At 43.3% G+C, this 17,718-nt stretch overlaps 1 protein-coding gene and 1 long non-coding RNA gene across 4 annotated transcripts in view; one reads left to right on the forward strand and one right to left on the reverse strand.

Annotated features, from left to right (window-relative positions):
- LOC142046342 (uncharacterized) overlaps positions 1 to 17,718 on the reverse strand; it is a 934,987-nt gene that overhangs the window by 342,808 nt on the left and 574,461 nt on the right. The gene's annotated exons all lie outside the window — the stretch shown is intronic.
- The window catches only part of COL15A1 (collagen type XV alpha 1 chain), a 282,178-nt gene that overhangs the window by 238,315 nt on the left and 26,145 nt on the right, over positions 1 to 17,718 (forward strand). For 2 of the 3 annotated variants that reach the window (XM_032765559.2, XM_032765558.2), the window contains exons 28-33: positions 1,057 to 1,110; positions 1,374 to 1,433; positions 5,489 to 5,557; positions 5,965 to 6,006; positions 11,195 to 11,237; positions 15,386 to 15,475. In XM_032765559.2, coding sequence (XP_032621450.1) covers positions 1,057 to 1,110; positions 1,374 to 1,433; positions 5,489 to 5,557; positions 5,965 to 6,006; positions 11,195 to 11,237; positions 15,386 to 15,475 — 358 coding nt within the window. The remainder of the gene's footprint in view (positions 1 to 1,056; positions 1,111 to 1,373; positions 1,434 to 5,488; positions 5,558 to 5,964; positions 6,007 to 11,194; positions 11,238 to 15,385; positions 15,476 to 17,718) is intronic. The other variant, XM_032765560.2, reaches the window with a different exon arrangement.

Genomic DNA, 17,718 nt, shown 5'->3' on the forward strand with positions numbered 1-17,718 from the left:
GAAAGGATTGTCAGCTGTTGTTTTCCCGGAGGAAGGAATGACTGACGACATTTACCCAGAACCACCCGCGACAATGATTCAACCCAGAATTCCAAGGGGCGGGGGAGACTGCGGGAACTATGGGATAGCTACGGAATAGCTACCCACAATGCAACACTTCAGAAATCGACGCTAGCCATGGACGCACAACGCCGAATTACTGTGCCTAGTGTGGCCGCGTGAAATCGAATTTATAATATCAGTTTTATGAAACCGATTTTAGCTAATTCGATATTATCGCGTAGTGTAGACGTGGCCTTAGGCTCCTTTAATGAGCCACACCCTGCCAGCTCCAGCCAGTTCCCCTTGATGGGAGCTGCACTAGCAGGTTCTGAGATAACGGGCTGGTTCAGTGCCTCGGAGGCCAGCACCCTGTTACAGGGTCCAATTAGGTTACCTTTATGTAAACAAAAATTCTCCTCATTCCAGTAGTTTTGTGCTTAGAAAGTCCACAGATTGAAAAATATATCCAGTCAGGAGGTCTGTGGGGTTTTTTGAGACATTTGAGGTCAGTCTAGACATTTTTTCAATGACTCTAAAAAGTCCCCGCTCAAAAATAATTTAAAAAATGCAAGACTAGCAGAAAGTTGGCATAGAAATCATAGGAAAACACCAATCACACATTCACTCAAGCAGAGAGAGAGAGAGTTCCTGTTCCATAGACAGATGCTTATAAGTTCCCCTTTATACTTTAGTACTTGACAGCTCAGCTTTGAACATTTTGGACACACAAAAACTGGGTGAAATTTAGACTTTGACAGTGAGAGCAAAGAATCTTGTCCTCCAAAGATCACAATCTTGGGGTTCCATTTTTATATACAAGCCTATCTGCCTCACATCTGTACTCTCAGAATAGTTGCTGAAGGGAATTAGTCTGCAGACAGGGAACCTTTTTTAAAAACACATGGATGTGCTTTCAAAATGACCAAAACATGAGTCACTGTCATGTTCCCTATAGAAAGTTTTACATTTTGCTCCTTTTCTCAGCTAATCACATGCTTTCTATTTTCTCTCCAGGGACCAGTAGGACCTTCTGGACCTAAGGGAGAACTTGGTATTCCTGGACGACCTGTACGTGTTAGGGTCTTTCAGATCAGAGGGAGGGGTAGCCCAGTGGTTTGAGCATTGGTCTGCTAAACCCAGGGTTGTGAGCTCAGTCTCTGAGGGAGCCACTTAGGGATCTGGGGCAAAAATCAGTACTTGGTCCTGCTAGTGAAGCCAGGGGGCTGGACTCAATGACCTTTCAGGGTCCCTTCCAGTTCTATGAGATAGGTATGGAATAAAAATAGCAGTTTACTTCTGTACAGAAACTAAAACATTTCTCTTCATTTCAGGGCCGCCCAGGTTTGAATGGACTGAAAGGTGTAAAAGGTGAACGGGGTGTAACATTATATGTAAGTTCTGCAGTGGTACTGAAATTCACTGTAAACAAGAATATAATTCCATGTCAAGGCTAATAGATATGAATCTATTCTAGGAATAAAACCGGCTTGCAATACCTAGAAATGCTAACATGATCATTCCATTTCTCCTGATAAATAATAATAATTCAGCCCCGATTTCTGTAATCCTAACTCCAGTTGAGCAGTAGGTACTTGTGTGAGTAGTTCTATTAACTTCAGTGAGGCCTTAGCTATACTGGCGCTTCACAGCGCTGCAACTTTCTCTCTCAGGGGTGTGAAAAAACACACCCCTGAGCACAGCAAGTTACAGCGCTGTAAAGCGCCAGTGTAAACAGTGTCCCAGTGCTGTAAGATAATCCCCATGGGGAGGTGGAGTACCTGCAGCGCTGGGAGAGCTCTCCCAGTGCTGGTGCCATGACCACACTCGCACTTCAAAGCGCTGCCGCGGGAGCAGTCCCGCGGCAGTGCTTTGGAGTTGCAAGTGTAGCCATATCCTATACTCACATAAGTGCTACTCTTGGTAAGCAAGTGTGGCTCAGTTAGGCCCATCTTGGGCTTCATCTTTCAAACACTTCCTACCTAATTGTGCTTGCTGCCACAAGTTGTTGGGGGGACGCTACAAACACTACACAGATAATAAGTGTGTGTAGGATTTGCATGCTAAATATTCTACAGTCATTGAATTCGAAATTGCTTTTGAGCTTGGTAAACAAAAATCCTAATTCTGCAACCCTGATTGACACTGGGTAGCGCTCATGCAAGTAGTCCATCAGCAAGTGCTACTCAGCTTAAGTAAAAGTTCCAGAATAGCATTTTCCATTTCCATAGAACGTATGGTATCATAATTCGTATCAGAGTTCTTAGGATATGTCTATGCTAGAAAAATTAGCACTGGTATATGTATTACTTTAATACCAAAAACAGTGCAGTTACTTCAGTACTATGCTATTAGGGAAGACAAGGTGCTGGTAGTCCCACAACACATACACATACTCTGAGCTCTGTGTACACCAGCACAGTACACTGTTGCTTTACTAGAAAAATCTGTACCAATATTGTACAAAAGACCTTATATGATTAAGTTCACATCAGAAATAGTATCCTGGTTCATAACACTGTTGATGGAATCTCTTATATTTCAATTGACTGTATTTTAAATGAGTTCTATTGTATTATGAAGTGCCCTTCCGGAGTAGCTTGTTTAAAAACTATTCTGCACCAGGTTGAAATCACAAGTGTGACTCCTTCACAATAGATATGAGTGCAAATTATGTTAATGTCTTCGCTTGTCAAAAAGAAGACAGAGAAATGACTTGATTGGTGTACATTTCTGGGGAGAAAATACCAGGTACTAAACAGCTTTTTCATCGAACAAAGAAAGGCAAAACAAGAACAAGTTGCTGGAAGCTGAAGCCAGACAAATTCAAATTCAAAATTAGGCACAAATCTCTTACAGTGAGAGTGATTAACAGACTACTAAAGGGAAGTGTTGGATTCTCCAGCTCTTGAAATCTTTGTCAAGACTGGATGTCTTTTTGGAAGACATCCTTTAGCTAAACATAAGTTAATGCACTCAATGCAGGGGTTACTGGGTGAAATTCTATGGCCTGTGATATAAAGGAGATCAGACTACATGACCTAATAGTATTTAAAGCCAGAAGGGACTATGGATTTGTTCCATTTCTATCAGATGAGAGGATCTCATTACCAGGTGCAACTGTTCTAAATAATTTGAGTTCTCATGTGTTAGCCAACATAATCAAAGTGCCATTCATTTAGATGGAAAGAGAAGTCAGCTATAGCAGCAGACAGGTTCATAATCTCTGCCCTCTCCTCCTCTTTCCACATCCATCCATTATGCCCCTCTGTATCCCTGATTACAGCCTGTAGTATCTTTTCTGCTTAAGCAGCAAAGAGTCCTGTGGCACCTTATAGACTAACAGATATATTGGAGCATGAGCTTTCGTTGGTGAATACCACTTCGTCAACATGCATCTGACGAAGTGGGTATTCACCCACAAAAGCTCATGCTCCAATACATCTGTTAGTCTATAACAAGGGTCCCCAACGCGGCGCCCGCTGGGGCATCTAAATGCGCCTGCGTCCTGGCCGGCGGTGGAGCATCCGCCAAAATGCTGCCGAATTTCTGCAGCATTTCAGCGGTGACACCTCTTGAGGACTCCGCTTGCTGCTGACAAGTGACGTCATGGAGAGACATCGCCACCGAAATGCCGCAGAAATTCAGCGGCATTTCGGCGGATGCTCCACTGCTGCCACGGTCTTTTGTCTGGCGCCCGCCAGGCAAAATGGTTGGGGACCACTGGTCTATAAGGTGCCACAGGACTCTTTTCTGCTTTTACAGATCCAGACTAACACAGCTCCCCCTCTGATACTTTTCTGCTTAGATGCCTAATGAAGAGTGTTATTCCAATGTATCAGTGCTAGCAGGGAGCTGGGAGTGGGGATCCGTCAGGGACCAGACCCAGTGTGTGGACACAGGGCCTCCACATGGATATAGCATTCAATGTTATAGGTTGGGATGGATTCCACATTCAGTTATGGTGGTGTAAATCCAGAATAAATGTACTGATGTCAGTGCAGTAGCCCATTGTTAACAGTGCAGTTCCTAAGTGTGTAGTATGTTGACTGTAGCCAATGATTTTAGTTTATTATTCATTTATTGTGTAATGTTATGATTAATTAATGTGTGATATTACATATATTCATTTTATGTTAATTAGAATGAATTTGTAGGATTATAAAAATCTAAAATTGATCAGTATTTAAAGAAACCAAGTATTAGACATAGGTAAGACAAGCTGAAATGCAAAAACCCATAGGTTGAGGCCTGCAAGACTTTAGCTTAGCTATTTTAGCCCTTGGAGACAAGAAGTAATAACTCAAGCCAATGACCAAAGAATAACCCAAGGCCCTAAAAATATGGAACAGGGGGTACCAGGTGGTAATATTGTGCAAAATTGCCCAAAAGATTAATATTAGATCATAAAAATACTGTAAAGGCGTATCGGTCTCTGACATGTGTCTTAAACCATGGGATAAAAACAAAGGGAACTTACACAGTCTATAGAAAATTGAGGTCCCTTAAGTTTCCAGGGAACACAGACCAATAAGAGAAAAGAGAGTTGACGCTTTTATCAACATGCCCAGAATGTAGATATAAACAGAATCACATTATAAAAAGGGATGCCCAGAGTGGGAAAATTGGGCTACCTATGGGAGACTCCAGCAGGAACCATTCCTCTACTAATGATCAAGCATGAGAGACCCATCAGACCCTAACACTATTGTTAAGGATGTGAATATAACTATATTTGTAACTTGTGCATAGGTCTGTATAGAATTTCTATATGCTTGGGTAATCATAATTTACTTATAAACTAAACTAAACTTTATACTGGTAAATGTATGTGTGGTCACTACCCTTGGTCTTTATGTGTTTCTAAAAACTCTGTTTTTCTTAGAGTAGCAAACATGATTTTCACTCTGTTAAGCTTAAAACTGTAGCTGCCAGAACCAAACCCACCGTGGCATAATACCACATTACAAAATTCACTTTAAATAACATAAAAGGCTATATGACTGAATGGTTCAGAATCTCTCTCCTTAGAGCTACGATTTATGGTACAGATGTTCTGCATTTAAATGTCCAGTTGTCTGAATGGCATTTGAACAGTGCAATTTGTAATTGTACATGTTTCAGCAGTTTGGATAATCCAAAGAGAGTGTTTTCTGGGGAACAAATGGAGCTTTTTTATATAATTCTGTGGTTGGTTTGTTTGTTCTGAATGCAAAAGCCTTGGGCAATTCTCCTGTCTATGAAATATTGTGGGTCAAATCTTAGAATCCACATTTTCTTTCTAAAGGTAAAAATTTGTACATGCAAGAAAATGCTCAACCTCCCTTCAGGCCAGTTAGCACAAGGCTCCATGTTCAAATTGGCCCATGCCCTTTTTCTGTCAGCTGGCACTGCAGTCTGAAAGGTTCTAACTAAGAAATGTCTTTTTCCCCTTATTTTGCCTTCCCAGGGTCCTCCTGGCTTGCCTGGGCCCCCGGGACCCCCTGGACCTCCAGGGGCTGTAATTCACATCAAAGGAGTAAGTACCTAGAGGGATTATTTGTTGGTCTATGGGGCCTTGCTGCCATTGCAGTAATGCACGGCTCTTGAAATGGGTTGTAAGGTGAAACCTTGAAATTGTTTCAGATCGTACAGGTTTGCAGGCAGATTTCCAGCTTGTGTATATAGGACAGAACCTCCTAACCACAGATGTTGAAAGCACTCTTATTTAAGAGGTTTGCCCCATCCACAAAGGCCACCACCTGCTGGCAGAACCACACCATGCAAGAGCATTCTTAACATCTGACCCAGAAAATCCATTCAGAATGAGGAGATTTTTGTATTGTGGAGGGTCCTTTGCCTGTCATCTTCTATTAAATCTGAATATTTATTTGCTATATCATCATCTTTATTTACTGAATTCATTTTCCTCCACATTTTGAATAGACAGTTTTCCCAGTTTCTCCTAGACCTCACTGCAAAATGCCAGTAAGTTATATACAGACCCTGCTTTTACCAAATTACATTGATATATGTAAGTGCATGGCCATGAGAACAAGTGACACAAACATCTCTGTGCATGTTTTAGCTCTCTTCAATCTCTACTTTTGCTTTGCTATCTGCCTTGGTAATGTCATATGTCCAATGTACACAGTGAAGTAGGATCAAGACTTTAAGATAACAGAGTATTTTATATTCTCAACAATGAATGCCTTGTAGAATGCATGAGAGGTATAAACAACATTGTAAACTTTTGGCTTAAAGCTTTGTAACATTGTTCTTTTGTTTGTCGACCAAAGATTAGAGACAAAGAGAGTCTAAAAAAAGAAGAATTGTCTTTGGAAAGATGTGTTTCTACTGATTTTTTTAAAGGAGGTGGGAGGAACTTTTATTTCTGTTACTGCTTGTACAATACCTCTCAGTCCACAATCAGAATAAAATTGTCTAGTCTCTTTGAATGCTAGAACATGCAGAGCATATATCAAACAAACAAAATCTTCTTTTGCCCTACTTGGACTTACATTCCAATTGTTCCATCCACATGCTATGACATCTTGCTCAAGTCACCCAGAACTGTCACAACAAGAGCGAGCTTTGCTGTTGCTGAGCTGTGTGCCAGCTCCTGGACACATCAGGTTGTCTGCTTTGCCAGCAAAATTTTCAGGACTCTGCCAGTCTAAACCTTGCCTTACAGGTAACAGTGAACACCAATTCCCAAGTTCCCAAGAGACGTCTCCTTGCAGTGTCCAGTCCCTCTCACTGGACAGTCGCAGAAGTTAAGTTTGCTGCCTGCAAAGAGACAGAGCCCACATCAACAGGTTAGGTTAGCTGAAGACTCACGCTTCACTTTCATAACCAGCACTGATATGGTTTTGTTTTTCAGTTTCTTAACAAAGAACACAGGTTTGAGTGATTTCAGATAAGAGAGGAAGAGACATGAAAGGTTACAAACAAACCACACTTTCTAGTGACTAAAACTAACTTCAAGTTACTCTTTGTCTAAGCAGGTTTCTCACCTATAATCAGTTCCCAGAAACTTCAGTCCACTTGGCTGAAGGATCCATCTTTCTCAGTTTCAAGAGTTCTGCCCTTAGATGGTGGATGCCAAAGTGACTTTCGGTTTCTGCTTATATTTCCCAAAGTCCATTGTCTCTCTTTCTACAGCCAGGAAGTCTTCTTGGGTGTACAGCTTCCATCCCCCATTGTGATTGTTCTATTGTGTGGTCATCTCCCCGACTTGCTAGTTTGGTGGCTCTGTTTACCTTTATGTAAATGCAGTACCATTGTTTCTGTCCTTGCCATGCTCAATTTACATTGGAGAGACAGTCAAGCAGGTGAAACAACATTCCTTTGTCTAGAACAGACTAGGCTTATGCACTGCTTGCCAAACACATTTGAAGAAGATATTTCTATCACACATCTATAATTCTTTACATTCCATCCATACTTACACTATACAGTAACATTAATGACCAGCGTGATACCTGTTTGCATATGACACCTTTGGATGACACTGTAGCAGGTTGAGCACTCGCCGCTGCGGTGCCTCCTGCGGGTCATCCAGGAATTAGCTCAGTTCCAGCCTCAGAGTGCCCCCTTCTGTCCGGTGTCTCTCCTGCCTCAGGCCCTATGTCCCTCTCGGATCCCAGTGCCCTCTTATCTCGAGGTTCTTCCTCACAGCAGTCCCCATGCTCTGGGTCCCCCTCCCAGAGGACCCCCCAACCCTCTGTGCCCTCTTTGCCTCAGTGGCTACTGTCATTCATCATCTAGCCCCCTTTCTCTGAGGCAGACAGCAGTCTGTAGTGGCCACTCATCACTGGCAAGGGGGTTGGACCAGCTGCCTCTGCCTATCCCTGGGCTGCACCTCTGCAGCCCCAGTACCTACTTAGGCCTTTAACAAGAACTCAGCCTGGGGAGTTGCCAGGCTGGAGCTCCCCAGGTCCTCTTGCTTTCCCCAGCACTGTTCTGCCCCAGGTACCCTTTGCTCTGAATCACCTAGGTCCTTCCCACTCCAATGCTGGAGTCAGACTGACCCAGCTCCTCCCGTAGCCCTTCTTATACTCGCCCAGCTGGGCGCTGATTGGCTGCCTCAAGCCTGCTCATGGTTGGGTCCCCAGGCAGCCCTTTCCCAGGGCTGTTTTTAACCCCTTCCAACCTGGAGCAGGGTGACTGCTCCACTATAGACACCTTTTAGAATCAGATTGACAACAGTGAGTTGGGGCAAAGAGTATATCAGGCCTGATGTGAGTTACATTATGGTATGCCCTCTGCCGGCTGGCACTGAGGGGCTCCCTGGGTCACACATGCCAACTATTGTTGCCTCATAAAACTCAAGGAGTGACATCCTGGCCCCACTGAAGTCAATTGCAAAACTTCCATTGACTTCAATGGGGCTGGAATTTCACCTAGGATGTCTGAGGAGCTGATGTGGCACTAAGGTTTAGAGGACCTCAGAGACTTTTTGTTTAGTAAATCACAGAAATTACCTCTTGTAATAAACTGTGAACAGGCCTGAGTCACACTAGAGCTTTCCTAAAGGCCATATTGTGGCAAAGAGTCACTGGGCTGAGTAGGTGAGCAATGTGGGACTTGGTAAAGGATTGTGCCTCAGGGTATTTCTACACTGCAGTTAAACACTGGTGGCTGACTCTGCTCACAGGGTTTGGGCTATTTAATTCATAGAATCATAGAATATCAGGGTTGGAAGGGACCTCAGAAGGTCATCTAGCCTAACCCCCTGCTCAAAGCAGGACTAATCCCCAGACAGATTTTTACCCCAGTTCCCTAAATGGCCCCCATCAACGACTGAGCTCACAACCCTGGGTTTAGCAGGCCAATGTGCAAAGCACTGAGCTATCGCTCCCACCTAAAATAATACCTCCTAGCACTTATATAATGCTTTTCATCAGTGGATCTTAAAGCACTTTACCGAGGAGATCACTATCATTATTCTCATTTTACAGATGGAGAAACTGAGGCACAAGGTCACCCAACAGGCTAGTAGCAGAGTCAGGAATAGAACCCAGGTCTTGTAAGTCTCACTCCAGCACTCAAACCACTAGGCAACACTGCTCTAATTTGAGGTGTAGACATTTGGGCTGGGCCTCTGGGACCTTCCCCCATCCTGGAATCACAGAGCCTGGGCTCCAGCCTGAGGCCAAACATCTACAGTGCAATTAAACAGCCCCATAACCCAAGCCCCTGAAGCCTGAGTCAGCTGATACAGATGTTTAACTGCAGTGTAGACATATTGTTCAAGAGCTGTTATGCCTCCCCCATCAGCCTGGTGCGTAGGAGGGCTGCATCATCCATCTGCTACAGTACATCATATTAAAATTCAACACTTTACAGTGGGTCCACTTCTCATTTCACTTATCCCAGTTTATTTAGGTTGATTTTGGAAGAGAGACCCCAGATCTATATTGGTATAAATACAATGAGACTCAGTATCAATAAGAACCAAATAAGAAAATAATCTCTCTCCTGCCTTTAAAGAAAAATATATTTACTGGTTTTATAAATCTTTCCATATTAACATTACTTATGAACTCAGTCACAGAAAAATGACCACGAGATGTTTTTACGTTTTTATGAGGCTTTAACTACTTGTTTTTGGAATTTCATTCTTATCTCTTTCATTCCATCCATAAATTCTCCATCTTACGTATAACTTTCTTATAAGAAATTATTTTCATTAGATCTGCTAGGAATTGCTCTACGGATTGGCCAACTTTCTTACCAATGCCTTTCAATTGTCTTCCGTGCAACCATTAAAATGACAGAAACCCACTAGAGAGCAAGAATAGTTCATTCGCACAGAGGTTAAAAATCAGTGAACAGTAGCAAGAACTCTGAAAATATTTTAATTGCGCTAATGGCTGCCCAGATAAAAGAAATGTGTGGTTCTAAGTGCCTCTCCATGCATCTTAATATGCAAGATAGTTTTGCCCTATATTTGTGAATGACATAAAACTGCTCCAATTTGTACATACAAATACTCCACTCTACACATCTGTATAAGTGAGTATTCATAAGGAACTATGGACTGAATCCTGCAAGCATTTCTCATGCGAATAGACCCACTGAAGTTGCAGTGAGTGTTGCAGGACTGGACCTTTTCATGCAGCCGCTGCACGGTGGGATTTTTAATATGTGAATAGGATGCAATTCATATTAATAGTAATAATTAGCATTGTGTAATGTTTTATCCATTGAGAGCATTGTATCAACATTAATTAATCCTCTCAATATCTTTAGGAGGTAGGTTATTTTGTCCCTGTTTTACAGACAGGCAATAAGTTTGTGACATACTCAAGACCACAGCAGGAATAGAATTAGGGAGTTCCTGGCTCCCAGTCTCATGCTTCGATCACACTTTTCTTTCTCTCAAGTGTCTTGTAGGCATGTGGAGCAGATAAGAAGCCTTTGAATTGTGTTAATAGTTGATGAAAAGCACTGCAACCACCAGGCCCGGCTCTAGCCATTTCGCCGCCCCAAGCACGGCGGCACGCCACAGGGGGCGCTCTGCCGCTCGCCGGTCCCGCTGCTCCAGTGGACCTCCCGCAGACATGGCTGCGGAGGGTCTGCTGGTCCCGCGGCTCTGGTGGACCTCCCGCAGGCATGCCTGCGGATGCTCCACCGGAGCCACGGGACCAATGGACCCTCCGCAGGCATGTCTGCGGGAAGTCCACCAGAGCCGCCTGCCGCCCTCCCGGCAACCGGCAGAGCGCCCCCTGCGGCATGCCGCCCCAAGCATGCGCTTGGTGTGCTGGGGCCTGGAGCCGGCCCTGGCAACCACAATCTGTTATCTTAAAAATCAAATTCTGCTCTCATTTGCACTGATGTAAATCCAGAGCAATTCTAGACTTGAATTGAGTTCCCCTGGATTTATACTAGCATAACTGAAAGCAGAATTCAGTTAATATTGCAAAAATGCATGTTTTACAGCCCACTGAAAGCATGCTGCATGTTGAAGAACGCACAATACTGAATAAGTCTTAACTGGCTAATATTTGGACATTGGCAAATTGACTAATACAGCTTAAACTATTAATTATATGTACTGTGATAGCACACAAAAGCTCCAGCCAGAATCAGGGCCCTATTATGCTAACTGCTGCATAAGTATAAGATAATTTGTATGGAGAATATTCTGAATATATTTCTTTGTGTGTAGGTTGGCACTGCTCATCCTGGAAACCAAGAAGCTAACATTTATGGTAAACTATTGGGTTTTTTACTTCTCGTAGCAATGTATTGGATCAAATATGACCCTAGCTGTAGTGACCAAAAGGCTCAGCCATCTCTTGGCTATTAGGCAATCTACACAATAAGAAATGGTTTTGTGGTCTCAATTGTGTTCTTATTAAACTAATACCCACATCCCAAAACCCACCAACACTGTTGGTACAAATTAGTACCCTGTTGCCAGTGTTCAGCGTAGAGATCAAGGAGTGAATTAGCCATGGGACTGAACTATCCTTTCTCTCAGAGCTGGTATCTCTTGACCAGGGATAAGACACATAGATGTGGCCGCGTGGGGTGAGGCTGCAGTCCCATTGTTATGTGTTCTCTGTCATAATCGGCTATAGAACTATATGGAATATGCAGTCACACAATCAGTTCTCCTGTGCTCTGGGAACATCTCAACAGCAAACTCGAAGGCTAACCTGAAATTACTCCTATGGGAAGAAAACTGGATTGGTTGATTCCCAATTCAGCCAGCCCAGAAGAGCCCCAACTCCTGCCTGATGAATGCTGGTCCCATTGCTCTCACAGGTGACTGTGTGTGCTCTGAATGACACAGAACATTCCCTTGGGTCAGCCAGTCAGAGTGGGAAGCTCCTGCCTGTGATCAGAGCTCCAGTCCCATTACTTGGGCGTCAACAGTGTAATCCATGCAGGTACTTAAGTACCTAAATCCTGTTTTTAGGCACCACTCTGAGCCACAAAACTCCCACTCAGCTGCTGCCGAACCCTGTAGGTGCCTGAACTCACTCAAAGTCTAAGTTTTTTGCCTGTGGGCATACCCACTGCTGTCTCACTCTAGGCACCTATCTCCCATCTAAGCCTGGGAGTGATCCACATACTGGACGAAGACAGGTGTTGGGTCTCCTAAATCACATGTGGAGCCCAACCTGGTAGGCAGCCTCTGAGCATGGCTCCTCAGGTGAGTTCCTCCTTCTCCTCCCACCTCACAGCTCAGTGGGGGAGGAGAAGGAGGAAGGGCTTCTCTTATAACCCTTGGTCCAGTGGTCAGAGTATTCATCCAAGATGTGGGAGACCCCCAGTTCAAGTCCCATTCTCTTCCTGAGGGTGAGAAGAGATTTGAACAGAGACCTGTCACTTCTCAGGTGAGTGCTTTCACCACTGGGCTCTAGTCATTCTAATGCTATCTCTGGCTCAATTAACATTTAATTATTTAATTAAAGTGGAACAACTTCAGTAGGAGAGATTGAGGGAACCCCATATCAGAATATTTCATAGCCTTGTGGTTAGACTACTCACAGGCAGAGGGGGGACTTGAACCAGGGGGCATCTATCTCCATAAGATGGGTGGACTCAGCACATATCCCTCTAGTTAGCATCTCCCACTGGCTAGCTTAGGCTGCTCCCCACCTACCCTGCTGGATTTGTGGATTGCAATTTGAAGTGTCTATCTCTCCCCATTCAGTATATTGGGAACACAGACACCTAGCTTGGGCTATGTCTACACTACTGCCTATGTCAGCAAAACGTATGTCGCTCAGGGGTGTGAATATTCCACCTTCCTGAGTGACATAAGTTACACTGACATAAGTGGTAGTGTGCACAGCACTGTGTCAGTGGGAGAGCTTCTCCAGCCGACATAGCTTATGCTGCTTACGAGGGTGGGAGGTGGGGTTTATGCTGACAGGAGAGCTCTCTCTCTCTCTCTCCTGTCGGCATAGACAGTCTTCACCAGATGTGCTGCAGCAGCACAGCTGTACCAGAACAGCTGCGCCACTACAGGACTGTACGTGTAGACATGGCCTCAAGCTTTGTGGATTGCAGTGTTTTTTCCTGTGATTTTTCTCAGCACCTAAAAATTAAGTTTGGCAACGACTAAGTCCCTTTGTGGATCTGTGCCAAAGTAAATATCATAGACAGGATCAACCCCTCCTTAGAGCAGGAATCACTGCAAATTACCCCGAAGAGATTTTTGAAAAGGAGAGATCAAACCACCAAAATCTCTTTCACTTGCAAGGGAAAGAAAGAGTGTTTGAACATTTCTGGGGAGACAGAAGAAATTCTCCCCTTCCCTTCACTCTGTAAGAGGATGAGGTGAGATCTATTGAAGAGAAGATAATTTTCCAAGGCAGAGAGAGAGAGAGAGAGAAGTATAGACATCCCCAGGGAGGGAAACAATGGTGAAGGGAGACAGATTAACAGGGAGGGAATGATACATATTGCACCCTCCTGCAGAAGTGCCCTTGGGAGGGTGACATTAGGCCAGGAAGCTTTGCAAGCATCACAGGTTGGGGATTCCTTTAGTTGCTCCCCCTTAGTGGAGAGGGATTTCAGGGATAATGGAGGAGGAAGGAATGTCAAACCTGTAGAGTGCAGCAGTGAACAGGAAACTGTGCAACAGACTTTAGTCTCTGGGTCTAAGCCCCTTCCAGTCGCATTGCTGGCACTACTCCCTCTTGGCAGCAGACATGGGCCTTGTACTTGGAGAACTGTTAAACATTCCACTGAGTCAGTTCCCATCCCTTCCATCTCGGCTCCCAAAAAGACCCTCAACAATGACATGACCCCCATGTCATTTTGCATTGCTAATCTGATCTTTGAATCTTGCACACCATGAATGTAACTAAAAATAGGCATTAATTGTGCCCAATTGTGTCCAATAGTCCATTAATTATGTCCAATAGGCATTAAAATTGGTCCAAATCATAATATAAACCCCCAAAGGCTGAGAGCCACCCTCCCTGCAGACCCTCTCAAGGGGATAAATATTCCCATAAAGGGAAGGCATTGGAATGCATTTTCCCCACCAGCCCATGCAGGGATTGCTCAGTCACCATTAAACACTAGTCTGGGTGTGCACAGGAAGAGGGCATTGGTGCAGCCATGCAGGCAGGGCCCAAGCAAGACGGAAGTGGTTTCTGCACCAGCTTTAGATACAGATGCAATGTGTGTAAATTATAAAAGAGGCTGTGGGATCTGTGTTAATATGGATCCAGTGACACTAATACACTGCACAACTGGAGTGTAGGTTTCAATGGCTACTGCAGCCCATAAACTGGAACAGTGAAGAGTGGCCATGGAGAGGACTGCACTGTAACCCCATACCTTGTCTCTGGATTTCGGGAGTGAACTTCACTGCCATACCTCCTGCCCGTCACTCAGCATAGGAACACTGCACTTTGCACCTGTGTAGCCATTTACACCTGTCAAAGTAGCTGTAAAATGCAACCACGTGAGAATGGAGTTATTTGACGCCCACTTTGCTCAGATGTAAATGACTACATAAGGGGCACTGTGGTGGGGAATCCAGCCTGAAAAGTCCCATTATGTGGGAGTGAATGTCACCCACTGGTATCAGATCCATTGAGTAAGAAGAGTGCCATGTTATCTAGTCACCTGATGGGGTAGAATTGCAATTGAAACTGGAGGTGGGGAGCAAATACATGGAAGAGAGGACGCAAACTCAACATTGATTTGAGCGCAGGTCTACCCCCTCCCCCTACACTTTCCTGCCCCACCTGGTAAGGAAATCTTGCTAAAAGTTTTTATATTCTCTGAAAGAATATTGGTTTTTTTTTTCCATTAGTCACACTTATCACAGGCAATGAATTATAAATAGTTTTGTTGGCCTCAACAGAAGTCATTATTTATTGCTCTGTGATAAGAAATTCAAATGCCTGAGTGGTTAAGCCTGCTAGAGATACACCTCTACCCTTTGATAGTGCTTTCTCTACAGTACTCTTAGGCTGGTAGACTACATCAAGAAGGTATCTCTGCTGGGGTGCTCTCTGGCTTTGGCTTACTTCAGGCCGGCCCGGGTCGCTCAAGAGTGGAAGAGATCTCAAGACAGAGACAGCCTTACAGAGGGGTTATTTCAGGTTCTTGAGGCAAAGAGGAAATGGCAGTCCTTTTGAAATGCCATGGGAAGGGAGAAGGCATCAGTAGCTATTAAACAGTTATTGGGAAAGCTGGGGAAGCTTGTAACAAGGGAAAGAAGCCTCTAAGTTTGAATAAACTTGTTTAGAATCCTTTCCCAGAACTTTTGTGGTTTGCCCATCACTAACACAGTATCTGTTACACCATATTTGAAAATTATACTTTGCAATAACTTTCATTTGCTAAGAATGCATTTCATTTTCTGGCAATGTTTTTATGGCAGGTATGAAAGGCGAACCAGGCTCCTGGGGACTGCATGGCCCACCAGGCTTAAAAGGTGAAAAAGGAGAGAGAGGCTCACCTGGACTACCAGGTATTATGAATATGATTGTAGAGCACCACATGTACTTTTCAAGTGGGTTTATTTTAAGAGATGCAAAATATCTAATACATTTTAAAACTCATATTTATTTCCCGTGCCAGACCATGTGTTTAACTTAATCACAGTTTATTAAGGCCCTGATTCCTCAGGGTACTTAAGTACGTGGCTAACTTTAAGCACTGGCATAGTCCCACATCTGTTTGAAGTTAGGTATGTACTTAGATTCCTTGCTGAATTTGAGCATAAATCAATAAACCCTATAATATTATGGGAAACATAATCATCTTATTTGTGATTTTTTTTTCAAATAAATGTTTAGAACTATCTGGATTGTCACAAAGAGTTAAACTGGTTTGAAGGACACCAAGTCCTTTTATTTGCCTGGCATTGTCAGCCAATTGTGATGAAGTCTAGTGCCACATAATTATTGACATCTGTGTTCAGTACAAACATTTATTTGTCTTGATTATCAAGCAGTTAATGGGGCCTGGAAACATCCTAACAGGAGTTGCCCACTAAGGATTTATTTTTATGGGAGAATTTGATATACATAGCTAATACATTTAAATTAGGTGAGTTAGATTGTTGTAAGCTTCTTGGGGCAGGGACTTTTTGTTCTATGTGTTACGTACTGTACAAACAATGTAGTCTTTGTCTAGGGCTTGTAGGCAAATCTTTTCAGCCAAGGTTGCTGTTGTATTTCAGAAAGTCTTCCTGTTTGTGCCCATTTTAATTACTAGCTAGTTAGAAAAAAATCAAAAAATGGAAAAGTTATATTGATGGACATTAGAAATAGTGAAACATAAAAGGAGCACTGTAGAAATTAAGAAGTATTTTCATGTGTGGTACTTATAATATTTCAGACCTTCAATCCAGAGCTTTAGTTTTGTGACTTAAAATAACTTTGCAGTTGTTATGTCTACAATACCTGCCAGATCGGTGGGTAGTGATCGATCTATTGGGGATCGATTGAACGCATCTAGTGTAGATGTGATAAAATCGATCCCCAATCGCTCTACCATCAACTCTGGAACTCCACTGTGCCAAGAGGTGGAAGTGGAGTCGATGGGGGAGCAGCAGCAGTCGACTCACTGCCGTCCTCATGGCCAGGTAAATCGACCTACGATACGCTGACTTCAGCTACATTATTCACGTAGCTGAAGTGGCATATCTTAGGTCGACCCCCCACATCCCAGTATAGACCTGTCCTAAGAAAAAATTCTGTTTTATGAGCTAATCTACTCACACTACTTCTCACACCTACATTTTATTAAATTCATTATTGTTTTGCAAGTGCTGATGACGGACAATCACAATGATATCATGTTCCACATACTTGTGATGTGTTTTTGGACTCTCACCGGAGATAAAGTGGGGTGAACATTACACCTTCGTTATGGTCAGGATATTTCCTCTAGTCTGAAGACAGAGTTCATCTTTGTTCTCTAAAGAACAAAGGTCTATTTACTTAGCCTGCCTAGAGAATCCAACTGACCTTGTTGGGTTTCAGATTTTGCTAAAGGAAAGCACCACACAGTTGGTGGCCCGTTCTGTTGTTGCCCTAGTAGAACATTACCATCAATTTTTGTTCTTGATCATTATAGCAGCCTAAGTATCCTCCCCCTATAAGTCATCCTTATAGGTCATATTGGTCTGACAGATGAAGTGCATGAGATAGAGATTAGAGTGATAATGGTGGAAGTCATGCTCTGAGTTAGCTCAATTGAGCACAGAGAGTTTTCAAAGCTGTGTAAATGGCTCGGACAGTTGTAGCTCTTCTGCTGTAGCATCTTCAGAGTTCCAATCATGACAATCACATGGTGAGCCATGGCTTTGTTTGTTCAGAAATGTTGTGGAAAAATTTCTGTCTAACTTAACCCAATAGATTTTGTTTGTGAATACCAGTCTGGCTGCCTTCATACTTCCAGATACTTGTCTGGAGGGGACAAAAGCAACGTCTGTATGAAATGAACGAATTTACGAAAACAATGAGAAGTCTAGTGGCACCTTAAAGACCATCAGATTTTATTTGGGCATGAGTTTTGTGGTTAAAAAATCCACTTTTTTCACTTCTATTTTTCACTTCTGTTTTCACTCTATGCATCTGAAGAAGTGGGATTTTTACCCATGAAAGCTTATGGCGAAATAAATCTGTTAGTCTTTAAGGTGCCACCAGACTCCTCGATGTTTTTGTGGATACAGACTAACATGGTTACCTGTCTGATACATGAATG

This window comes from Chelonoidis abingdonii, chromosome 2 (genome assembly GCF_003597395.2).
Source record: "Chelonoidis abingdonii isolate Lonesome George chromosome 2, CheloAbing_2.0, whole genome shotgun sequence".
In the NCBI taxonomy this organism is placed as follows: domain Eukaryota; kingdom Metazoa; phylum Chordata; order Testudines; family Testudinidae; genus Chelonoidis; species Chelonoidis abingdonii.